General features: G+C 41.8%; 4 protein-coding genes across 5 annotated transcripts in view; 2 read left to right on the top strand and 2 right to left on the bottom strand.

Annotated features, from left to right (window-relative positions):
- LOC138959680 (caspase-3-like) overlaps window positions 1-3,346 on the top strand; it is a 155,597-nt gene extending 152,251 nt beyond the window's left edge. For both annotated transcript variants that reach the window (XM_070331263.1, XM_070331264.1), the window contains 2 exons: window positions 1,481-1,640; window positions 2,991-3,346. In XM_070331263.1, coding sequence (XP_070187364.1) covers window positions 1,481-1,640; window positions 2,991-3,238 — 408 coding nt within the window. In that variant the 3' untranslated portion in view covers window positions 3,239-3,346. The remainder of the gene's footprint in view (window positions 1-1,480; window positions 1,641-2,990) is intronic.
- Window positions 3,347-4,826: 1,480 nt separating this feature from the next.
- Window positions 4,827-12,145, bottom strand: LOC138959685 (mitochondrial import inner membrane translocase subunit Tim23-like). The gene is made up of 7 exons (XM_070331272.1): window positions 11,968-12,145; window positions 11,583-11,650; window positions 9,164-9,260; window positions 7,434-7,521; window positions 6,420-6,478; window positions 5,972-6,082; window positions 4,827-5,497 (listed from the first exon to the last, which is right to left on the bottom strand). The coding sequence occupies exons 1-7, from the start codon at window positions 12,038-12,040 to the stop codon at window positions 5,391-5,393; spliced, it is 603 nt and encodes a 200-aa protein (XP_070187373.1). The 5' UTR covers window positions 12,041-12,145; the 3' UTR covers window positions 4,827-5,390.
- A 241-nt stretch (window positions 12,146-12,386) lies between these two features.
- LOC138959666 (H/ACA ribonucleoprotein complex non-core subunit NAF1-like) lies at window positions 12,387-24,752 on the top strand. The gene is made up of 10 exons (XM_070331244.1): window positions 12,387-12,496; window positions 13,793-14,842; window positions 15,758-15,815; window positions 16,145-16,238; window positions 17,447-17,541; window positions 17,970-18,142; window positions 18,490-18,541; window positions 20,104-20,210; window positions 20,549-20,580; window positions 20,929-24,752. Exons 2-10 carry the CDS (start codon window positions 13,878-13,880, stop codon window positions 21,513-21,515), a joined length of 2,163 nt encoding a protein of 720 aa, XP_070187345.1. The 5' UTR covers window positions 12,387-12,496; window positions 13,793-13,877; the 3' UTR covers window positions 21,516-24,752.
- The window catches only part of LOC138959667 (uncharacterized), a 13,795-nt gene continuing 11,775 nt past the window's right edge, over window positions 24,478-26,497 (bottom strand). Inside the window, exon 4 of the mRNA XM_070331245.1 lies at window positions 24,478-26,497. This exon is cut by the window's right edge and continues 1,018 nt beyond it. The gene's annotated coding sequence lies outside the window, so the exon portion shown is untranslated.

Genomic DNA, 26,497 nt, shown 5'->3' with positions numbered 1-26,497 from the left:
GTAATATTATTATGGCTGTTGCCATGACCATGAAACCCAACAAAGGTTTAATGTAATGTAATTCAAAATACCAAAACCGAGCACCTATTAATCTCGTCTTTGCGCGTGAAGATTGAGGCCGTCTGCCAGCAGCGGTTAGGTCATACAGTGGAACCCCTCTCTAGCGACCTTTAAAATGTTGACAAAAATCGGTCCTTGTGGAGGGGGGTCCTTACAGAGGGAGGGGGGCGGAGTCAGGGGGCCACAAAGAAAGTCAGATTTAAAAAAAAAAGAAAACAGAGAAGTTTGAGTTGCTGACGACCGTTCTCTCTGAAAGCAAACTGCTTCGATTTCATGTTTGTCCTTGGTGTCCACCAGTTCTGGTGCATGTACTACCCTGGCCAAGTTTCCTCTCAAGACATCAAAGAGACCGCCCCAGTATACTCTACAGCCTCTGGGCGAACCACCTCTCATAGCTAAAACTGGGTCAATGACCCCTGGGAAGAAGGTCAGTGTCTATAAAATTTTACTCCTAGGCCTGCGGCCAGGGGGGGGGGGGGGGGAGTATACCGGTACCATTTGAGAATCAGACCAAATGAGAATTGAACCATTTGAGAACATCCTTTTTTTTCAATCACTACATCGAAGGCCTGCGGCCCGGGGTTCACAAGGGTTGGTTTGTTTGTTTGTTTCAAACCCACACCCATATACACACATTTCCCATTTAAACCATTTGTCGGCCCCCTGTCGATATTTATCGACTAAGTTCCTTGTAAGGGTTTATGTTGGTCTTGAGCATGGAAGTGGAAGGTTAATGCTCCGAGCTGCCCTTGCTGTCCTCTGCAAGAGATACCACACAAATGCAAAAAAAAACCGAGTGAATCCTATACACACCCCTATACCGGGGGTGTAAAAAAGAAAAAAAAGGCGAAGCATTACCATAATATGGTATCGCTCTTCGATGGGTTGTACGAGGGACACACGCTTTGCATAAGGCGTAAAATGTCAGGTTGTTTTGTTTGGGTTTTATGGATCTTGTGTTTTTGCTCGACGAAGCGAAGAAGATATCTGGGAAAAAGAAGCACTAATGCGGGAAGTACTGAATCTTGCATTAGCATGTTAAGAGTTTTGTTACACTGAGGTTCGCCAGCATTGACTTGTAATTAGACTACGTCGGAATTGAAGGCGTTGTTGCTGCGATCAAGTTGGGTACAAATGAGATGAGATGAGATGAGAAGGCCTGCTTACCAAATCCCTACTTAACCGAATCCTACAAAAGCTAAGCGGGACCTATTGAGCGAAAAGTGTCTATGTTAGAACCATTCAGTCATTAATCGGAAGTGTGTGCGCGCGCGCGCGTGTGTGTGTGTGTGTTGTGTGTGTGCAGTGTGTGTGTGTGTGTGTGTCACAGTGTGTGTGGGTTTGTGTGTGCGTGCGATTGTTCGTGTGTGTGCTTGCGTGCGCGCCCGCATATGCTGATTTTCAACTTTTGTCCCCACAGGCATGCGGTAAATCCCGCCTTCACCACGGAGGGGAGGTGTCGGACTCCCAGTTGTCGTTGTTACCTCCCGAGGAGGACGTAATTGAGGCAGCAGCTCAGGTCAACTGTCGCCGCATCCCGGTGGAGGCTGACTTTCTCTTTTCATACTCCACAGTGCCGGGTAAGGTCACTGTTTTGGAGCAGCTGTCTATCTTCGTATTTTCCGTCCAAAATGTTGATATTACTTTTCATTCATCATCGTGAGTCTTTTTCATGGCGTGACATTCAGGAAGAATTATTGTTTGAAAGCAACATGAGATTCTTGAACGTCTTGAACGTAATGATCTTCAGTTTTCTCCTCTTATAGTTGAACAACCAAGATGGACCCTTGTTCATTCGGACATTTTGCCCTGACAAGAAGACAGAGTCCTACCATTATAGTATTGATCATCCGGGTAGCAGTGTGTAATGGAACGCTTCAACCTTCATCAAACTGTATATTCTATGCAGGCTTCATCTCATGGTGAAGCAACCATGAAAGGTCGTGGTTCATCCAGATGCTGGGCATTGCTCTGGAAACCTAGACCAAAAAGACTAGCAGTGTGTGTACCTATTGAACAAAATAATAATGCTGTTGTCTCTTTGCGGGTTTCTTCTCTTGCTGATCGAAAAGAAAACATGCCTCTTTGTACACCACACTGTGCTCTCTTGGCAGGTTTCTTTTCGTGGCGGAACAACCAGGAGGGGTCGTGGTTCATCCAGATGCTGGGCATTGATCTGGAAACCTACCGGACCAAACAGATTAGCAATGTGTGTGTACCTATTGAGAGAAAAAAGTAATACTGTTGTCTCTTTGCAGGTTTCTTCTCTTGCTGATCTCAAAGAAAACATGCCTCTTTGTACACCACACTGTGCGCGCGCTCTCTTGGCAGGTTTTTTTTCGTGGCGGAACAACCAGGAGGGGTCGATCGTGGTTCATCCAGATGCAGGGCATTGCTCTGTAGCAACGTGTGTGTACCTATTGAGGGAAAAAAAGTAATACTGTTGTCTCTTTGCAGGTTTCTTCTCTTGCTGATCTCAAAGAAAACATGCCTCTTTGTACACCACACTGTGCTCTCTTGGCAGGTTTTTCTCGTGGCGGAACAACCAGGAGAGGTCGTGGTTCATCCAGGCGCTGATTTCTTCACTTGCTGATCTCAATGAAAGCATCCTCCTTTATACATCATTCTGTGCTCTCTTGGCAGGTTTCTTCTCGCGGCGGAACAACCAGGAGGGGTCGTGGTTCATCCAGGCGCTGATTTCTTCACTTGCTGATCTCAATGAAAGCAATATACATAATTCTGTGCTCTCTTGGCAGGTTTCTTCCCGTGGTGTAACAACCAGAAAGGAATGAATGAAAAGGAATATTTATGTTCTGTAGGCTATTAATGAGGATTGAGGTAATATAATATATGGAGGGAAAAAAGCCAAAAAAACAACAAGTAACACAAAAACAACATTGTACACCACATGCACTGTGCTCTCTTGGCAGGTTTCTTTTCATGGCGGAATAACCAGGAGGGGTCGTGGTTCATCCAGGCGCTGTGCATCGTGCTGGAGAACTACGGCACCAAGATGGAGCTCCTGCACATGCTGACGCACGTCAACCGCATCGTGGCCTACGAGTTCGCCTCCTGCTCCGACAAGGAGTTCACCGACAACAAGAAACAGATGCCTTGCCTTGTGTCCATGCTCACGAGATACGTCCACTTCAGACCCAAGAAGCAGGACATTAGGTGATCGCAGCTTATATGCAGAATGGGCCAAAAAAGACTCTTTCTTAGGATCAGGATTATTGTGAAAATGTTTAATAAAAAAGACATTATATGCTCTAGTGGAGCGGAGGATCTTAACTGTTTTTATAGTGGGTTTTTTTGTGTGTGTAATAAGTGATTGTTGAGGTGTGTGAATGGATACTGCACTGAATGATGATACGGAAGCATCTCACATGCACGCACGTATGCATACACAATCACACTGTAAATCAACCGTCGAATTGTCCTGGGGCCAAGGGAATTCAAAGTCACATAAGTGTGGCTAGAAGTGGAAATCTTATTTGAAGCAGGGCTTATTGAAACAAGGAAAGACTACTGAGTACTCCGTTGATGTTAAAGTTTCTCTCAGAATAGAAGGAGCAAGCACCGAATCCTCTTTCCCTTATCGCCTGGATCGAGCAGAACACGTATGCACCTTTGCACTACTTGCTTCGTGAGTTCCACACACAAATGTCAACACGACTTTCATATCAGGTCTGGTCGAATACATGTCCTAAATGGTTTCTCTGGATATGTAAAATCGTGATACAACCCCAATACAATCACACCGTTTTCAAGGAAAACAACAACCAAAACAATCATCAATGTAAGCACCACTGACCTGCCCCTATCTCCAACCCCGAACGAGAATGTATGGACACTACAGTGGAACCTCTCTTTTAAGATCTCCATTATAAACCTCCCTCTACTTTTACTCATTGTCTCCCAGGTACGGATATATCCGTACCCACTCATATGGCTCTGTCTGACCCGGTACGCATATATCCGCTCAGACTGTTAGCTTCAGTTCGCTCAGACTGTTAGCTTCAGTCGCTTCCTGTAACGTCGATCTAACGCCTGCTTTCAAGCGTGTCGATACACAGTTACTACAATTCTGAGTAACCTGCTGCAGCACAGCTGGTCTCGGCTAAAAAAAAACCTTGGGTCAACATAGGTGGGGTAGAAAGTGTTCAAGACCTCTTTTTCTCTGTTTCTTCAGTGAAATAAATTTACCTCCATTATAATACTCTCTCTCTCTTTCTAGATATTAGGTCTTACAACAGAGGTACCACTGCACTTTTCATACCAAACAGGAAAATCTCTTGACCACTGAACTGAACCCAAATGAAAGACATTCAATGAACATGACTTGAGACTTATGTACAACAAGGGACACTGCGTGGAGAATCAAGGTTTACTCCCAGCAAACCAAATACAGCGCCAAAGATCACATTCCTCAACTGAGTAAGTATTTCCAAGACCACAATAGTTCTTTGCAGACCACAGGAAGACATAAAACTGGCGTACACACAGCCAACACAAAACCAACATGTCAAGACGGTGGTTGCACTATATATCCCGTTTCCAAACCAGCATCTCTGTACATGTTCAAAGCCTTGATCCAATGAAATTATTCATTCTATCATGCTGACCTGTCAGATCCTCTGATTACAATAACAATTATATGGGGAAGATTCGTTAGATTTCCCAGTAAAGACAAACTGGTGCAGTGTGTATGTGTGTGTGTGCCTGAAGCTGTACTATCCCAGTCAGAATAAATTCAAACACATGAATGAATCAGAAAATGTCACAAACTTTATTCATATGTCCAATCAGGCTATGGACATAAAAAAAGTCACCGTCAAGACTTGTTCCCTCACTACCCAACAGTCCAGGCCCTTCTGTAAGACAAACATTTAAACAAAATCTGCCAACATTTCACCACACACACACACACACTCTTAACTTGCATGTCACCTCTTTCAGTCCAAGACCTCCATTCATTCTTTGTGTGTGTGTGTTCAAACATCAGTCAGCTCTCTTCACACACACACACACGATTTTAATGTTCTTTTTGGAACTACCACAGTTATTGAATAAAGTCACCAGAATATCAGTGGACAGGAACAATTAGCCCAACCATGTTCACCGTGAACACTACATGACAAATAGTCTCATATCTATTATCACTGGTGGAAACTGAAACCAAAACATGAGTTCTTTTTCTGTGAAACTCACTCACTGATGAAATCCATGAGGAGAACCAAACGAAAATTGAACAGCAGATAAAACTCTCCCTTTCAGATTTTACAGTTTGTTAGGCTGAGTTAACCACAACGATTCACAGGGTTGATGATTCACTTGTTCAGCTGGCTTTTGATGCGGTCTTGACTTGTGAAGAGGACGTAGGCTGTAGCGAGGGTCAATCCAATGGCACCACCTCGTGCACACTTTTTCCATCCAGCTGTAAAACACAAGCAGATCATGATTTTCAATTTACTCAAGAATTGCAAAAGCCAATGCCAAATGGCAAAACAAGCTGAAGAATGAAGGGAGATAACAAGCAAAAAGTGCTCGCAGCTGTCAGCATAAATGTGAACATGCTCTGTTTCCTGGAAAATAATTTACTGCAGTGCATTTGTGACAATTTTTCCTGCAATAATGTATCATGCTCTCACATGTTACAGTCACTCTCATTCCCATCGATGTTTTGAGTGAGTGTGATCGACTGTTATACAGTTGAACCCCTATTTTTGGACCACAAAAAAAAATATCTCTGAGAAAACCAGATCTTGAAAAAAGAGGCATTTTAAAATGAAGGTAAGAAAGCGTCACAACTACAAGGAAGAAAACTGCCAAATGTACAGTACATGCAGTCAAAAACGACTACGAGAGGGGCGCAACAATGGTTCCCCTAACAGTAAATTTAATACATTACCTGAACATTTGAACAGAAGTCCTGTGGCAGTGCCAGCAACAACAGTGTTCAGCTCATCATCCACTCCTCTGCCGTAGGACAAGACCACCCCAAAGATACTGTACATCAGGGCTGTTCAGAGTGAAAATATCTCATTTCAGTACTGCTGTCCACCATCAAAAGCTAGTTTAATTACTGAGACGTAAAGGGCTGTTCTAAAACCATTGACTACAACATGAAAATCAGATTACCACACAGAAAGGACTGGCATCCTGTAAAAGATGCTGCTCAGCAAGAGAAGATACATATATATATATGTCCATACTTTATTGTGATTAAATATACCCCAAATGTAAGATAGGGAAGTAAATGCATTCAGTTGTGAAAAATAAAGGCTTAACGTCACAAACGTTATATTTTGATAAATTTTAAACACACACAACTTATAACAACTTAATTAAACACATACCTACAACTCCCAAAGTCTGGGCACTAGATGCTCCTTGTTTTGTGATAAAGTTCAGCATTCTGGGGAAAACAGAAAAAAGGGTTTATTGCAGATATCAATGACCAGGCCCTCTTATTAACAATAGCATGCTTTATATATATATATATTCATTCTACATTCCAAGCTTTTTATTTCTCATTTTCATTAGTTTATTATCCTGATACTGGGACATTCTGGTCACTTCCTCCCAGCAAAAAGCTGGCAGCAACAGTAGTCGTGCTACCCAAACGTGTATGTGCTTAGGTGTAATCAGCCACCTGCATGAGGTCCTTTATGCGTCACAACTACAACGTGGGGTGGGACATGGACACCATCTCCGAGTCATCATGTAACGTTGAACCATGCCCTTCATAGACTGGACTTGAACCTGTCTCAAGAGGACCACAAGTCCAGTGCTCTGCCACCTGTCTCAGCTACTGGACCTCCCAATCATAACACCATACTGATCACAAGTCCAGTGCTCTGCCACCTGTCTCAGCTACTGGACCTCCCAATCATAACACCATACTGATCACAAGTCCAGTGCTCTGCCACCTGTCTCAGCTACTGGACCTCCCAATCATAACACCATACTGATCACAAGTCCAGTGCTCTGCCACCTGTCTCAGCTACTGGACCTCCCAAGCATAACACCATACTGATCACAAGTCCAGTGCTCTGCCACCTGTCTCAGCTACTGGACCTCCCAAGCATAACACCATACTGATCACAAGTCCAGTGCTCTGCCACCTGTCTCAGCTACTGGACCTCCCAAGCATAACACCATACTGATTTGCAACATTGCAGATCCTCCTATATTACATTTATTTTTTTCTTGCATGTTTACTCATAGTCATATGACATTTCATTACCATGTTCTAAGACATTAAAGCAAGTTTTACCAATGGACAGAATTAGCAAGAAGAGATCTATATAACATAAACAGAGCACACAGAGAGGCATGTCTCCTTCTGGCAATGGTCTTCAAATACTTACTGTGTTCTGCGAACAGCTCCTGTCAACTGGTTTGCATTTGTTTCCCTGAGACCGGTGTACAGACCATTTAACCCCCCAACAGCCGCACCTGTAAAACATTTCCCAAAAGGGGGAGTGAAAGGCTATTCTGCTTTCTGGTACCAGTACTTATCATTCAGTTAATGAGCTTCACACATATATATGCCTGCCAAACGGTTGTGTGACGTGTCTAGTGTGTTGGCGAAGTGTCTTGTGCTTGTCACTTCTCGCTTTCAGCCCTCACCGCTGGCTAGCACCGTCTGTCCTTTTTAGGACAATGCGAAAAGAGAGCAGAATGCGTCAGTTCCTGCCAGTACAATAACCTCTCCACAACAAGCCCTATGTAGTGCCTCCATCGCGGCGACAGGCGTAAACTGGGTACCGCAAGGCCCCAGGCTAGACTACAAGGACTCGGAGGAGGTTGGCCCCTAGACGTGCGGCATGCGGGCCCACCGGTGTGTGGAAACGCCCAGGTGCCCACGAACCAACCTCCAGCTATGGGTCAAATAGCCGGGCAGGATAGGCTCGTCAACCCTGGCAGGCAGCTATCCTAAGAGAAGACCACTCTGAATTCAAAACGAGGGTAGAGGAGGCTCATCATCCATGGAAGGAAACTCGTCTAGGAGAAGGAAAACTCCGAAATGAAACCCACGCAGTCCCTCGAAGACGGAACGGCACTGGCCTTTTTTAGGCGGGGAGCAGACCGGGTGCCTACGCTACCCTCGACAAATGGTTGTGTCATCAACGAATCATCAACACATATATATGCCATGTCTAAAATTAACCGTCAAGGGATCAGCAGACGAATTAACCTATATATATGACAAAATAAGTACTCTTCGTCCATCTATATATATATACGACTAGTGTCTGTCTGTCTGTTCGCGATGCACGGCCAAAGTTCTCGGTGGATCTTTTTCAAATTTGGACACCGTATTCAGCTACACCCCGGACACAACCTCATCGATGAGATATTTCAACACGTGCTCTCAGTGCGCAGCGCTGTGCGCGCTGAACCGATTTTTTGTTTTGTTTTTTGTTTGTTGTCGGGATCCACTACCAGTAACTCTTCTTTATCTTCTCCAGTGTTTTCAGCCGCGATTATCTCCCTTCCTCCGTGTGGCGTCAATCCATATTCCTGTTACTACGTTACTATTTTTAGAAGGTCACTGCACGTTACTATTTTTAGAAGGTCTCCAGCGTTTTGCGCATTTATCTCCTTTCCTTCGTGCGCCGGCTAAGCCGGCGTACACCCGGCAGAGCTAGGTCCCAGGCGCAGCCTGGTATTCGGCTCTACTTCTTCCCGGCGAAGCCAGTACCCGGCGAAGCGGGTAATCATCTAGTGTAGTATAGTTTCATTTTGCTATCATGACGAATCTTTATCTTCCCATTCAAAAATAAAGAAGAAGAAAATAGTGGATGGGTAAACAAATATTATATGAATTATCTCTGTTTCTTTCTGGGTTTCTCTCCCACTCCCAGTCTCCGTGTCACACACACAAGCACACATTGATGCACTCACATACAATCATAAACTTATACCTCTCTCTTTATAAGCAACAAACTTTCACATCAAAAATCATGCAGCTTATTAAAAAAACCAAAAACAAACGTGAAAATAACTAAATAACTTAATAAGGCTACACAAAATGGATCATAGATTAAACACAGAAAAAGTTTAATCATTACAATTTTTATATAAATTTACATACCTACAAACACGGATCCACCTATTTGTGAAAATGACAGCTCCAGACGGCCTCTTTGTCTGTTAGCTCCCTCAGGAAAAATAAATTGAGAATCGGCACCCTGTGAGAAACAATAAAATGTTATCAGGAGAGCATTGTTGACTAGTTACTGTTCTCATTCTCTCTCATCTTAGGAGAAGAAAATCACAATCGACTAATTCCAGAAATAACTTGGTCGGGTTTGTATGGTTTGTGAAAGAGTGAATACCTTTACTTTTATTCAAATTCATGAGACAACACAATACACAGGCCAATAACTAGCTAAGGGTGTGCATGACACACGTGGACAAGAAGCACATGTGCTTTGTTTGTCTCACCAAAAGTAAGGGTATTCACTCTTTCACAACCCATACAAACCCGACAGAGTTAATTATTTCTGAACAAAATCTATTTGTAATACAAGCTCATTTATGAGTTTTCAAGGACACTGACATTCGTAACACCTTCAGTAGTGTTTTAATAGCTTTTTTTCAAAGACAGTGGCTAAGATAAAGAACATGCAAAAAGGTTGGTTGCAAAGCCTGGAGACTTGAGAAATGCAAGGATATGACGACCAGTCTAGGGCTAAAGAACCCAAAAGTCCTTAATATTATAATAAAGATGTGTTCTTTAAATACATGATAAGAACTGAGGTCATTTCTTTTTTACAGAAAAGTTTTTGGAGCTCAATTCTAATGTCAGAAAGATTTGTATCCCAGCAATAGAAGCACATGCATCATAAGTGACTGACCTGCAAGAAATACTGTTTGCAGGGATGGCACAATCTAACAAATTTCACTGGCCAGCCGGGCGAGTAACTTCAAGAAATTCTCTAGCCCGCCACATATTTCACTGGCCTGGTACATACCACACACTAGATTATTGCAGACACATGCAATAATGTTATTGACAACTGACTCAACATGGACTTGCCTTTCAGCTTTGTTTTGTCTATCGTTCTTAAACCACTCAAATGCATTGTAATGAAGAAGAAGATAAGTAAATAAAAAAAGCAAGGGCTTAGAAACAGAAAAAAGAGGCTTAGATCAAAAAATTAAAAAAATACTGCAAAACTCCATCCTATACCAACCAGTCCTTGGTCAACAGCTTAACCCTCTTGGCACTGCATAAATTTAAAAGCATTCACTAAAAATTGGCGTAAAATGAGCCTGCTGTTTGTGTTTTGATTGCAAGTGGTCTCATGATAACCTTAGACAGAGTTAGACACAGAAAACTATATAATTATCATTGGAAAGAAGAAAGCTTCAGCTTCGCAATGGAATTTGCCTGATTTGCAGTGATACATCAGGGGTCGACACTAACTTATTTGGCCTGGGGCCACACTGGCCCCAGAGATGGAAATTGCTGGGGCGGAAAACAAAAATCTGGGGCCCACTCTCAGTATTCACGTGCGGCAATGCATTGTTTGTTTTTCTTCATCGTACTCAAGCCAGGGAAATTCTTTCAACCATTTGACATTGAAATTACGACAGCGCTTCGCGCTATTGGCTGCATCGGTCTCCTTTTTTCGTTTCTCTCCACCCTGTTCTTCATCTTCATTTCCATGTCTTTTTACACCACGGATGTGTCGCCACATTTTGCGTTTGGCATTTGAAGGCGATACTTATCTCTCACGCTAAAGAGCGCAATCTGGGAGTTATTTCCCTTGCGGCATTGTCCTTCGACGATTTCAATGTTTTTTTTCTTGACTGCGGCATTGATCGTAACGCAAACTTCAGTGACGACTTTTACTGGTGATTTTTAGTGATTGGCTCTGGCATTGGAATTTTCGGTTTGTCATTGTCAGTTGGAATTTATCCTGGGGCGGAGTGGGCCCCAAGCTTCGGCAATGTTTGGGGCGGAACACAAAACTCTGGGGCGTTCCGCCCCCAGCCCCCGCTAGTGTCGAACCCTGTACATGAATGTACAGAGTATAAAAATGACGTATGACGCAAGCCACGATCGTGGCTCATCGTGCTCCAGTGGGAAAGCCACGATCGTGGCCCATCGTGCTTAAAGGCCTACTAAAGTGCAACATTTTTATTTGCCGAAAACATGTGTAATAGTAATCTCGTAAATGTTCCAAAGACCATTTTGTAAAATTTTGCGTGGCTGATTTTTTATTGAATAAAATCCGATTCCGCGCACCTGTCCATTCTGCGAGAGACAGCCCCCCCCCCCCCCCCCCACCCCCCCAGTGACGTCATGAGTGTAACACGGCCTGCAAGAGCAACATGGCCGACGGTGATAGTAGCGCTGCCACTGCTAGTACTTATGTTCTGGAGGTAACTGTTATATCAGGCATAAAAGGAACCTCTATTTCAAGAGCTATGCCAATCTTTGTTCCCTTGGGGGCTTTATTTCAGCTTCATACTGTGGCTTAATTTAATAATTGTTAACTTACCGGATTGATGTAAGATGGGTCGAAATTGAGATATGGGGACATTATAGACCCCGCAGCTCCGGCTGTTACTGTAACACAAAACAGAAACAATTTTAGAATACAAAAAACAAGAAAGGAAGGTTGTTGGAACGTTTGTTATGACATTAATTAAGTTATGTTATTGTTATTTTTGATTCTGAATTTTGGAAACAATTTTAAATTTCAACGAAGCCTCGGCTGCTTTTCTGTTGTTGTGGTTTTATCTTATTTTGAACACGTAGACCTGTATCGAAACAACGAATAATAATAGTCACTTCGTTTTGAAGGTCACATGCACAGTCTGAGTCTTGCATTTCATTTTCATCCCAACGTTTCCTTTAGTGATCGCTTTTAAAGTAACACAAACCTGGAACATTCATTGACGGATCTGCGGAGGAGTATGGGGAAAATATACTCGGTGTTTTATTTTGATCACCCATGTTTATCAGTTTCTTTCTACTGCAGCCGAACACAGTTTAAACTTGCGATGTTCCCCTCGGCGTTTCACATGCAGTTCGGCTCTTGCAGCAGACGGAAGTTACGTAAAGAATATAGAAATGTGGATCTGTCAATGTTCTGTACACATACGGTATTATTTTTCTATTGGAAATTAGTATGAACAACTTAATTTTGTTAATACAATTGTTCGAAAATATAATGACTCTCACTGTATCATTATGTTCTTTCTGATTTATTTCTATATTTCTGAAACGATCGTTAGGATTTTCTTAACTTTTCAGAAACACTGTCGAATCCAATATTCAAGGGTTAAGGCTATTTGGATCACTCTTCCGCAACATTGACCCACGTGTTGTTTGGTATGATGCTGTTTGGCATGAAGTACCACATTTGACTATGCAAAGATCGGTTTATCTAAATTGAAGACACGACATAAGGTGCGTTGATTTTATGATGTTTCTTTTCTAGATGGTGTTACCCATGTTTAAGTCATATGCCACAGTATGAACCACTCCGTATTCATGGTGTGAATTAATGGGGTGATCTGAAATTTACGCTGTTTTGTTTTTACTTCTTTTTGTTTCATCTGTCCGTCATTCATCTGTCCGTCAGGTAAATTTTAATTGTAATCGTGTAAATTCCCTGCTTGTGTTGTCTAACCACACACACACACACACACGCGTAGCGGAGCAGTCCGGAACCGTCCGGAGCAGTCTGGGGGCCGTCCGGAGGCACACACATTTATAGGGGGCCTACATAATATTCGTGTGTGTGTGTCTGTGTGTACATGCAAGTGTGCGTGTGTGGGTGTAAGTGTGTGTGCATGCAGATCTTTCTCTCTCTATCGATCGGCACACATTTATTCATAATCTTCTTGTGTGAGTGTGTGTGTCACAGTGTGTGTACATGCGAGTGTGTGTGTGTACATGCAAGTGTGTGTGTGCATGCAGATCTTTCTCTCTCTCTCGATCTCTCTCTCCCAAACAAACAAATATGTTTCTATTTATTATGTATAAATGTGTGTGCCTCCGGATGGCCTCCGGACAGCTCCGGACGGCAATTAGTAGTACCCCTAATTCTCTCTCTCGTCTCGATCCTTCTCTCTCTCTTTCGATCTTTGACCATCTTTCCCCCAATCCCTGTCTCACACGTGGCATTTGCACATGCACACAAACAAAGCACACACACTCTCCCGCTTCACAGTCTTCTAAAAGTGAAATGAGCCTTTTGATAAAACGTTTGCCAATTAATTGATAATAAATTAAGCTTGTTAAATTTGAAAATCAGGGATGGCCAAATCGTCCGCCCGATCGCCAGGGGCGAGTAAAAAACCCGCCGGGCTAGTAGAAACAGCCTGGCAGCTCTCCCGGCTGGGCAGTAACACATTTTTCTAAAATGCAAAATTTGTGGTTGCACTTGAGTTTTAAAGCCATGAACACTGCAGATGCAGGGACTTCTGTCGTCTGCAAAATCATCGCCATGTTCTAATGAAACAAAAACGAAGTTCCTGTGCGTGTCACCGCTGTTTTCATTGTGTAAAGAAATCTAACACTCATAATTTGTTGTGTGGTTTGTAGTATAAGTAGTATTGTACCGGGCGGGCAAAATTTCTGGCGGGCTAATAACTGTCTGAAAGTTACTCGCCTGGCTGGGGAGTTAAAATTTTGAGAATTTGCCATCTCTGAAAATGCCTGATTGCTGAAAGATTTGAATCAAACTGCTAAATGTTTCAGCCCAGCTTGGACAGATCAACATTTCCAGACAATAGCTGTACTGCCACAAGATACTTCAGACCTTTAAAATAACACAGACGTCATCATGTTTAACATTGCAAGCATTCGAGACAGTATTTTGAAGAAGATTGGAACCAGTGAAACTGGTGATAAAACTGTGACGGATCCAGACGCTCAACCAATCAACATTGATGGTGCAAATGATTCAACAGCAATTGCTCAGACTTCTGACACCCCTGTGCAGAGTGGACACAATGCAACTACCCCAACCTTACATCCACAGTCACACACTTCAAATCTCTTCAGTGTGGATGGCGAAGGTGAGAGCAGTGAAGATGCAAACAAGCATCAAGTAACAGGTGTGACACTGACAGCCAACCACACAAGCTTAGAGAATGCTCAGTGTGCATTGACAGTTCGGGGAGATGATAAAAACGTGTCCAATCTCCCTGAGAATGAGAGATGTCATTTCCAGAAAGATAGTGTTGCAAGCAAGCAGATTCAGGATATTGCTTCTGACGGCGATGCTAGCCTACCGCATACTGACACTGATGTTGCAGATGATGTCAGCTCAACTAGCAGACATGTTCCAGGCAGCATTGACACTTCAGCGGAGATGATGGAGTGTGATGATGCTGCAGAAAAACTTGTGAGTGACGTGACTGACTTGCCTCCAGCTTCCAGTCTAGACAGACAAAAGCATGAAAAAGGAGAAGATAAAACAGGTTCTCTCGCTCAACCAGCAGCAGCCACAGAAAAGACTGCCGGTGACATTGTCATTAAGACTGAGATCATAGACAAAGGTTATGAACAGCACCTGACTGATCCTGCACGTTTAAGTTTTGCTGAGGTTAATGAGAACATTGAAGGGTTTCAGAATGTGTTCATCAAAACAGAAAACAGTGTGGCTGAAGAGGATGTTGGTGAAAGTGATGATGTTGTGCTCGTTGGGGTTGGCTACAGGAACCCTTATTCTGACTCTGAGGGCGACTCTGATACAGACACCTCATCATTGTCCAGCTTTGAGGCACCTCCAGAGAACAAGAAAGAGTAATTTGTTTCTTTTTATCTTTAACTCGTTTTGCCGTGCTTGGCTCTACATGTTCTTTTACATTTTTATAAATGTTGATCAATACGCATTCATCATTTCGTCAGATTTTTTATTTTTTATTTTTTATTTCTTTGCTTTGATTTTTTTAAGTCTGTTCTGTTTAATCATTTGCATGAGCTTTTAGTTTTAGACATTATTTGTATTAGCATGGGCAAATAATTTTTAAAAAGCATAAGGAGAATAGTAAAATCAGATTTAGAATTATTACTTATTACAGAGAGCACCGTATTGTGTGTCATTGGATTTGAACCTTGTCAAAATTACCTAGCAAGTGTCATTCAAATTACAGATCTGTGTAGTTGATATATATTTTGTATATTGTTCTGTTCAGTACTTGTTGTCACCCCCCGCGGGTTAGGGGAAGTCCCATATTGGTTGGGACGAGAAAGAATTTACCCGATGCTCCCCAGCATGTCGTAAGAGGCGACTAACGGATTCTGTTTCTCCTTTTACCCTTGTTAAGTCACTGTGTTTCTTGTATAGAATATAGTCAATTTTTGTAAAGATTTTTGTCAAGCAGTATGTAAGAAATGTTAAGTCCTTTGTACTGGAAACTTGCATTCTCCCAGTAAGGTAATATATTGTACTACGTTGCAAGCCCCTGGAGCAAATTTTTGATTAGTGCTTTTGTGAACAAGAAATAATTCACAAGTGGTTCTATCCTATCTTCCCCCTCCCCCCGTCGCGATATAACCTTCGTGGTTGAAAACGACATTAAACATCAAATAAAGAAAGTAAAGAAAGAAAGTACTTGTTGTCATACAGTATGTTCAGAATTAGCCGGCCAAAAGACTCATTTGAGTTTGCTTTTGTGTCCAACTCCAATGCCCATTTATCTTAATTTTACTTTTCAGACGCCAACATGAGGAGGAAGTTGTTGAACCAAGGACGAGAGGAGAAATGTACCCTGAGGTGAGTAATTGAAATAAGTTCAAGATTTTATCTTGATCGAACAAAAATCTGTTCGGATAGATTAGCAGTGAATGGGATTCAGTGTAATCTTAGAGTGGCATTGGGGGTGATTTCTCAATATCAACACACAGTCATGCACACACTCAAACACATACACTCTCTCTCTCTCTCTCACTCACCGATTTTTCGCCCTTATGGAATTGTGAAGAAACCGGTATATTTCTGCACTACAGAAATATGAATAGATCTTGGAACTGCTTTTGACAAATTTATGTATCACATGGCCTCAACACTAGTTCATAATGACAGTTGTCTTTCTCTGTTTGCAGGATTTACCTCCCATTGAAGACTTGCAGATAAGTATCAGCGATGAAACAAAGCTGTTGCAGATTGGAACTGTCAGTGGCATTGTGGACATTTTAGGTCAGTTTCAATTTAAAAAACAAATTTCTGGTTCCTTAATGACCAGCATTTAGAAACTAGCATTCCATGTAACTTGTAAGTGCAGATTTTTTTGTTAAAAAGCATATAAATTTCACTGAGGCACTTAAAACAGCTTTCATCATTCAAAAGTGAAACCTGTGTTTCTGGAGGCCTGGTCATTCATAGACATCAGAAAACAAACTTTGTTAGATTAGAATCTATGAGAAGTGTGTATACCTTTTTTGTTTAAAGGCGCAGTAAGCCTCCCGTAAACCATCACAGATACTGTCAGGCTTTTACACACAGTGCAAACACCCTTCCATTTGAACGCTCACCAAACGGGAACATCTTAGGTGCCCTCCGTAAAGAGCGAGCAATTTTCAAAGAATTTATTTTTGCATGGTTTATCTTACCCCTGAGCCATCGTGAACCCGTGTGATCAAGTTTCCCTTTTTCACAATGTAGTCGTCAGTTAGTAATTTGAATGCGACTCGCTGTGAGCTTATCTGCAATAGCACGTTATTAAGTACCTCTGACTATGCACGAAACAAAAGACTGTGGTTCACAAGAACTCTAGCGATGGCTTTTAACTGTTCAGAGGAACTGGCGATAGGTGTAAACCGTCATCTGCTACGAGAACCACGACCTTGCGTGACCCTGCTTCCGGGCTTTTCTTTTTTCAAACTTTCAAAACTTCGAATTGTACTGATCTTGTCTTGATGAAAAAAGAATTCTTTTATCATTTAAGCATGTTTGTGTAACAAGCTGTCAATTTATTATTTAGATTTTAAAAGTTCGGTCTAGCGCCAAAACACACCACGGTCCGATTGTCTCTGACACTCTCTGCACAATTAATTCTTTAAAAATTGCTCGCTCTTTACAGAGGGCACCTAAGATGTTCCCGTTTGGTGAGCGTTCAAATGGAAGGGTGTTAGTACTGTGTGTAAAAGCCTGACAGTATCTGTGATGGTTTACGGGAGGCTTACTGTGCCTTTAAATGTAATGTGTTATTTTGAGATGATTTATGTTTACTTCTTTTAAGTAGTCCTCGGTTAGATTCTTAGAACAGTAGGAATAACATTCATTGTAAAATAATGTACAAAATACATGGAATGATAGTGTTCAAGTATGTTGTTTATCGTCTGCTATTTAACCATGGAGTTGACAAGCCTAAAAAGTAAACATGAATGCTTGCAATGTTTTTACAGTGGTGATCCAGTCAACAGTTATGGCGGGTGGCCATGTTTTACCAGTGAATGAGGACACAGTGTTTTTCTTTGAAGACAGAAAACCTTTTGGAAAGGTAATTTTCATATCATTATTAGACACAGAATACAAACACAAGCACACATACAAGCATGCATGCAGGCATACATTCACAGACGCACACAAACAAACAGAACATTACGCAAGCAAACAATGATGACGAAAAGAAATGTACAGATAAACACTTGGACATGAAGAAAATATTAAGGAATTTTGGCTTGTTAAAGACAAAAGTTAAAAATTGCAGAATTTTGGCTGAAAGTTGTGTACAGTTTGAGCATTTTTATTTTGAACTCAATAAATAAAAGAATTAAGATTGAGCAAAAAACAAACACACACCAAAAAAACAATTCTCTGGCTTTAATTACTATATATATATATACAGCTTTTTAGATTCGGTAAATTTTATTTCGGTTATTTTCAGACTTTGTGCTGCTCTAACCTTGTGTTATGTTGTTCCTTTAGGTCTTTGAGGTGTTTGGTCCAACCAGATCCCCGTTCTACTCTGTGCGTTTCAACAGCCGTGAAGACATTGTGAGCAAGGGAGTGGACGTTGGCCTCAAGGTCTACTTCGCACCTGACCCCGCCCCTTCTGAGGCAGAAATTACGCACTTCGTCTTCATGAATTCCTTGCTCAAGTCAGTGTTTTTCGTTTGTGTGTGCACTTGTTCACGGAACGTTTATTTAGCCACCAGTTTGTCTTTCAGAAGGATTTATCATGCATTTTCAGATATTTAATTACTGATTTTAACATTGATCTTGTTTTTCTTTTTACCTGCTCTAAGTGACGCACTTAAGTGACTACCTAAGTGACGCACTTGCATAAGTGGAAGGACTTGATGATGAGTTTGACCATGCGCCTAATGCCTCTATACATATCTCTGGCCTCACTAAAAGCAAGGGAAGTCACTCTTTCACAACCCATACAAACCTGAGTTATTTCTGAAATTCGTCTGTTAAGAAAATGTTGTATTCCCTTTTTCAGGCTGAAGGGATCGGATGCATCGTGGCAGGACAACAATGAACCTCCTCCCAGTGTGAGTACATGCTTCATCTCTTGTTTGCTCTCTATTTCCCCAGTGTGAGTACATGCTTCATCTCTTGTTTGCTCTCTATTTCCCCAGGGTGCCTCAGAATGTCTTACTTTAAACTGTGGACTGGGTGGCCGAGTGGTAACGCACTTGCGCTCGGAAGCGAGAGGTTGCGAGTTCGACCCTGGGTCAGGGCGTTAGCAATTTTCTCCCCCCTTTCCTAACCTAGGTGGTGGGTTCAAGTGCTAGTCTTTCGGATGAGACGAAAAATCGAGGTCCCTTCGTGTACACTACATTGGGGTGTGCACGTTAAAGATCCCACGATTGACAAAAGGGTCTTTCCTGGCAAAATTGTAGAGGCATAGATAAAAATGTCCACCAAAATACCCGTGTGACTTGGAATAATAGGCCGTGAAAAGTAGGATATGCGCCGAAATGGCTGCGATCTGCTGGCCGATGTGAATGCATGATTTATTGTGTAAAAAAAATTCCATCTCACACGGCATTGAATATGTGTGCAATATAAATTGCATAAAAAAATAATTTAAAAAAAATCCCTGCGCTTAGAACTGTACCCACGGAATACGCGCGATATAAGCCTCATATTGATTGATTGATTGATTGATTGAAACTGTAAACTCTTGTTTTTTAATGCTCTTCTGTTTCTGTTGTACTTTAAACTGATGTCTGAAGGGAGGGTATGAAAATGGGGAAAACTACATGTTTTGTTGGGAATGAGTACTGCTTGAAGATATCAAGTTCTTGGGGCAGGGAGGTAGGTCAGTCACCAGCTGGCTTTAAAATCCATTTGTCACTGTCGGTGTGGATTTGAACCCCGGGTTCCCCCAGGGATTTATTTCCCAGAGTAATTTTCACGGGGACACTCCTCAATATCTGAACACCCCCTTTTACATGCATGCACACGGTTAAGATCCTAAGTTCACAGCTAAGAACTTGGGGCTTGGACAATAGGGCCACGCTCATGCACACGATTAAGATCCTAAGTTCACAGCTAAGAACTCGGGGCTTGGACAATAGGACCACGCTCATGCACACGATTAAGATCCTAAGTTCACAGCTAAGAACTCGGGGCTTGGACAATAGGGCCACGCTCATGCACACGATTAAGATCCTAAGTTCACAGCTAAGAACTCGGGGCTTGGACAATAGGACCACGCTCATGCACACGATTAAGATCCTAAGTTCACAGCTAAGAACTCGGGGCTTGGACAATAGGGCCACGCTCATGCACACGATTAAGATCCTAAGTTCACAGCTAAGAACTCGGGGCTTGGACAATAGGACCACGCTCATGCAGAAAAAAAAGAGGAAAAATGGGTAGTGACTTACTGCATGCTTGCAGCTTGCTTTCCTCAGGGGAAAAAGCAAATTGAATTTCCATGAGTAATGAGAGTAACCTCATGAACTTTTATGACATTACATGACCATATCTTAATGATTTGAGGTGAGATTTGAATGCACATTCCATCAAGACAGTGCTACTTTCTGTGGAGGTCATTTCTGAGACTTGAAAAGTCCAATGGTTGTGTTGTTATGTTTGCGTGCAGATGGTTGAATACTCAGATGACGAGGAAGAGAAACGAGCCAAGGCGAAACGCAAGAACGCCAAGAAACAAGGATGCGGAGATGGAGACAGTGTGAATGAACGAAAAAGGTGAAGACATTGTATCTTCTAGTTCTAGTTCGGGATGACGTGTTTGATGATGTGAGCATAAAATGTTAAAAGAAACAACACTCATGGATGCACAGATTGACCGCAGCCATTTTGTTGATGGGCGCTTTTAGAGATAACAGGCAGACCATAATGCAGATATGTAGATTTACACAGTGTGTGTGTGTGTATGTGAGAGAGTGTGTGTTGCCTTACAGATGGGTGAGTTTGTGTGTGAATGTTTGTGCGCACATTGCCTTTGAGATGATGTTATATTTTAGTTTCTGCTAAAATCATCCACATGCTTAAACAACTGAAGATATTTTCTGTTTTATTTTCAGGAACAAACACACTGATGGAGCATCAGAGAGTGGTGAGCAAACAGAAGTCTTATAATTTTGGGTTGGCTTTAATCATTTTTTTGTTTGTTGTTTAAACCTGTTTTTGCGTGGAGTTAAAAAATAGAAGAACAAAATGAAAATTTCCCAGTCAAATGCAACTTTTTTGGCGTAAATTTAATGTTCTACCTAAATAATTGCAAGCAATCATGCACCTTCATGAAAACTAATAAAAATCGGCTTACCTCCCCTTACACCCTCTTCTTATCTCTGCATCCCCTCTCTTTCCAAACATCTGTCTTAGAATATAACTTGACTAAGTACATGCTTTCCAATTCCAGTCTGAAAAATGCAACAGTTGGTTCTCTTGTGTTTTTGTGCAGGACCTCCCTCCTCTGATAGGCGGCCAGGATCGCACCAAACGTCCACTACAGACAGGCAAGACCCTTCGTTTGACCCCAACCAGAGGAGGTTCAACCAGTCGCAGCAGTCTCGCGGCAGGGGCGGGTTCAGGAGAGGTTTCCATGGAGGTGGACCCCATTTTTCTGGCTCTCATGATGGACAGAGTACTCAGCGACCCCCTCCACACACGGGTCCTTCAAACGGAACAAGTTTTCTGCAGCCTTCCAGGTTTTCTGGTCCGGGTTTCAGAATGTCATCTGGTCAGTCTCCCAGGTTTTCTGGTCCCCCTAACCAGATGGGTTTCCAGCCCCAAGCATTTTCTGGTCGCGGCAGAATGCCTGCTCATCAACAACAGGCGTTTTCTGGGCCTGGCAATGGGATGCCCCCCTATCAGCTGCCACCTTTTTCTGGTCCTAATGGCGGGATGCATTCTCACCCTCCTCGTATGTTCTGGGGCACTAACAACAACAATAACAACAACAACAACATGCAGCCTCCTCCGGTGTTTTCTGGACATTCACAGCAACGTTCCCCCTTTGGCCAGTGGGCCCCAAACCCTCCCTATTGAGGGGTGTGTATAGCAAGGACATGGCTTGACAGGATCTCATTACAGTGGTACAGATGAACCTGCCCTTGCTACCACCTCTTGAGAGCAACCACCTGCCCACAACGACTGCTCTGAAAGAGCCCAGACGAGTTTGTCTTCTACATTTGTATATCATTCAACTTTCCATTGTGACCACCTGGCTATAATGACCACTTTTGGTCGGTCCCTTGGCTGGTTGTTATAGTCAGGTTCCACTGTGCCTGCGATGTGAGATGTTCAATGAGAGGACCACTCCCATGAAAGGACACCTTCTGCTGTCTATTATCTTTACCGTGGTATACCGGTCGTGACAGGCCTCAGGTATTATAGGGACACTTTTAAGGGAAGCTCCGGCAACTGAATTTAGAGAAGCAGTACTGTAGTGTAGAGTGGAATCCACTTTATAAGATCCCTTGATTTCACTTTTCAGGCTTTCCCATTTTTAAGACCCTGGTTTTTTTCTTCAGATTTTCTGTTCGTAACCTCTGTAAATGTTGGTTCATTTTAAGACTCCCTCCTTTTCAAGGCCTGCTTTTCTCAGTCTGCTGGAGGCATTCAAGGGGGTTACACTGTGTGGCAAAGTCTTTACAAGACTTAACAAGACTTAACAAGATCTTTATGTAAAAACTGCTGGTTGTGGAAATTGTGGAAAGAAACTGAACTGTGAGTGTGATGCATGCGGACAAGCACTTGTCAAAAGCTGCATTATGAAAAGGTCATCTGTTCTTGTTACTGTACATCCATGACTTAAAAGAACTCATTGTGACTCGTTTAATTATAAAATGTTGTGATTCTCTTGTATGTTTCCTCTGGCATCGTCGTGCAGCCTAGATGCTCCCCAGCATGTCGTAAGAGGCGACTAACGGATTCTGTTTCTCCTTTTACCCTTGTTAAGTGTTTCTTGTATAGAATATAGTCAATTTTTGTAAAGATTTTAGTCAAGCAGTATGTAAGAAATGTTAAGTCCTTTGTACTGGAAACTTGCATTTTCCCAGTAAGGTAATATATCCCATGACCTCCCTTCTTTGTCTCTGTTACTTCAGTATGGGTATATATGTTGTATTTTTATAGCTCAATAAATACATCATGGACTCCAAAAAATATATAGTGCAGATTCCGATTTGGGCAAAGGACTACTTTTTTCCCGACCTTTGACCTCGCGCCGAACAATGTGACACATTTGTATGAAGTTCTAAAATCGTATTGCACGGCTCAGAAAACCATATCAGTTGCACGCAAAAATGAATCTCAGAACTGATCTGATGTATGAGATGCAATAAGCAAAAGTTTCTTTCATTATGAAAGCAATGCAGGTCGAAAAAAACGAACATTCAACTTACAAGATAACCAGATGCTAGCGAACCAAAACAAAAACACGAGTACCCTCCCCTTGCATCGTTAGCAGACGACTTTTGAGAATCTGTCGGTAGTGTGTTTTGGTGTGCGCCTTCAGCTATCAAACATCGGCTGTTTCACGTGTTTTGCGAGCAAGTCTACTCTTTTGCCTGGCTCTGCAGTAAGTCCACATATTTTTCCGTAATCCAGTCATATTCCTTCAAAATGCAATCAATCGGCGGTGACAGACGTGTCGGTCGCGTTTTCCTCACTGTGTGACCCATACCAGTTTAAGTTCATCCATGCAAACACACTCGCAACACACATTTCAAATAGGGAGCAAATGGTTAAATCTAAACCTACATATTTGTTGCCTAAAATTTGCTTCTCTGTCAATAAGCCTAATTACACACGTTCGAGAAAAACAACGTGGAATCAATTCTGAATCGAGTAAGCCAAATGGGTACCGCCCAAACCCGTTTCGCCGTGCCGACCTGAAACGCAAAACAAAAGAATTGTGCGCTTCAACTAAATTAATTTCTATTCGACTTCATTACTTTCTTGCAACTTATGAACCTTTACTTAAAGCTTTTAAATGGTCTGAAAGTAGTGTTACCGCGTACTTATCGATGCACTCATTCGTTTTATTTTTTCAGCGACGGTCACTTAGTTTAAGGTTGCAAAAGGGCTAAGTCTCGCTGGCAACAGTTTTACCCTGCACAGATCGCAACAGTGCCGCTAGTAGTCTACACTTTGTGTTTGATGGTAGAATGGGATATACAGATTACAACACTCGTGGTTTTTTATATGGCTTGTATTTCAGTCAAGACCCAGCGGGAATATCAATCGAGAGCCACTCGCCAGAGGCTCGTGTCTCCCGATGATATTCATCCGCTGGGTCTTGACTGAAATACAAGCCATATAAAAAACCACTCGTGTTGTAACCTATACATATTGTACTACGTTGCAAGTCCCTGGAGCAAATTTTTGATTAGTGCTTTTGTGAACAAGAAACAATTGACAAGTGGCTCTATCCCATCTTCCCCCTTTCCCCGTCGCGATATAACCTTCGTGGTTGAAAACGACGTTAAACACCAAATAAAGAAAGTAAAGAAAGAAAGTCGTGCAGCCTTGAACATGACTAAATGAGAGCTCTTTTAGTCTTCTGAGAGGAAAATCAGATTTGTTTGAATTTTTTTGCTTATGATGCATTAACTTTATGAATGAATGCCACATATATGCATTTGGATCAGTGCGCAGATTTTTGTTGTTATGAAAACTGTTCAGAACAGAACAGTTTCCTATTTTTATTTTGCACTGCTATTGTGACTTGCTTGCTTGAAGACTGTCTCAGTAATTTTTATTTGCAAATTGTTAGGACCAGATAATTATCTTGGATCCAGTAAGATATTTTGGCATTCAAATGCAGTAGATGCTGTAAACTCAAAGAGATACACAGTTACAGATATATAGACAGACAGACAGAAACACACACACACACACACACACACACCATGATTAAATATCATGTTAAAAATGTATTGCACATTGAAGAATATCAAAATTATAAGGGCTCTAAATCTATAAAAAAAAAAAAAAAATCAAAGTAATTTAAATGTAGCTGATTTACTAACAAAAATGAGAGGTCCAATTGTTGTTGTTAGAATTGTTCAACTAAGCAAAATTTGCTTCAGATAAAACTAACTTGTCACAATTTGTGTTTATTTTACAGCAAATATCTTCTGTTTCTGACTTAGATGACCATCTTTTTTATTGCTTTGTTTTGTTAAATGGAGATGACTAGATATGATGAAAGACAAATGAGTCTTGTTATTTGTATGGACCAAAATTGTGAAAGTTGTAAATACATTTTAAAAGAAGATTTCTGCTTGTGTCAAAAATGTATGGGTGTGTCTGAATGATTTTCACTTTGATTTTGAAAGCACTGTTGGGAGGGGGGATGAGGATGCATGATGTAATGAGAGATATGTTGTTAAGAATTCTGTCTCAACAGCAATTACTAATGAAAGCTATGACTTCTGTACATTAATTATTGCACGACCATTACTTAATACTGTCAGAATATGAACAAATATAATTTGTAGATCACTTGCCCTCAGAAGACACTTAAATATGAGATTGCGTAGGCGCCAACAACATGTAGTTATCTAAGCATTTCTGGAAAACATGCAAGTAACTTAAACAAAGACCCTAAGGTAGCTTCTATGAATCAACATTTCAAGAGGAAAAGCACACTACTAAGCACAAAGTGCAGTAGCTAGTAATTTAAAAAACAAACAAAAAACCCTGACACATTTGACCCTCATAATACAGGGTCAACAAATACAAATTCAATATTTTCCCAATGCTTAGTTAAAATCAGCAGTTATTAAGTGGTTTGTGTTAGCCAAGTACATGTATTGCAATATGAACATGAACAAGGTTTGTTGCCACTCCTTTCACTGCATGGTCACGGGATCCTTGAATTTTGACAGCACTTAAGTATTTTCCTCATTCTCATAAATCCGCTGAAGATTAATAGTTCATCTGACAGGTTGACACTATCATTGTAACAGCAAACGAAACAATACAAAAAAAGATGATGTGAATTAATCAGCACCGTTTAAAGCTACATTCCTGTTTGTGTAATCGATAATGTGAGTTACTACAGACCTGCCCAGGCTTTTACATGTGTGAAGACTGAGAAAAGAAACAAATTTGAATTGATCCAGCATAGCCAGTCTGGTTGAAGGGACGTTAAAAACGAACACCAATCAAACAAACATGTGGGAAGAGCATCCTTCCACTTGGGCACATAATATCTGGTAAGTGTCTTCTTCTTCTTCTTTTCTGCGTTCGTGGGCTGAAACTCTCACGTACACTCGTGTTTTTTGCATGAGTGGAATTTTACGTGTATGACCGTTTTTACCCCGCCATTTAGGCAGCCATACGCCGTTTTCGGAGGAAGCATGCTGGGTATTTTCGTGTTTCTATAACCCACCGAACTCTGACATGGATTACAGGATCTTTTTCGTGCGCACTTGGTCTTGTGCTAGCGTGTACACACGGGGGTGTTCGGACACCGAGGGAGAGTCTGCACACAAAGTTGACTCTGAGAAATAAATCTCTCGCCGAACGTGGGGACGAACTCACGCTGACAGCGGCCAACTGGATACAAATCCAGCGCGCTACCGACTGAGCTACATCCCCGCCCTTGGTAAGTGTCTAAGCGGTAGGATGCTCTTCTCACGTGTAAAAGCCTGATAGATCTGTGGTGGGGCACAATATCGCTAAAACGAAAAGGAATGTAACTTTAAAAAGCCAACTAGAATACCCACGTGATGAATGAAATGAGCTACATTAGTTCTCCATCACTAGTCTTTGTGGAATAACTAGTTGTTAGAGACGGAAATCGGCTGTGAACATGTTCACCCCAAGTATATTACGTTGTCTTTCTTTTCGTAGTGTGTTGATTGTTCGATTCACAGAGGTGTTTGAAGAGATTGACCTCCATTGCTTGAGCGGGGTAGTTTCAGATTGCCTTGAAAACAGCAATTCTTTAGTGTTCACTGGGATCATTCAGTGTTCCCCGTCTATGATATGTATACGTATATATACAGCAGAGCTGG

The sequence above is a fragment of the Littorina saxatilis genome, linkage group LG2 (assembly GCF_037325665.1).
Source record: "Littorina saxatilis isolate snail1 linkage group LG2, US_GU_Lsax_2.0, whole genome shotgun sequence".
Lineage (NCBI taxonomy): Eukaryota > Metazoa > Mollusca > Gastropoda > Littorinimorpha > Littorinidae > Littorina > Littorina saxatilis.
The sequence above is the reverse complement of the archived record's forward strand: the minus strand, read 5'-3'. Positions and strand labels throughout refer to the sequence as shown.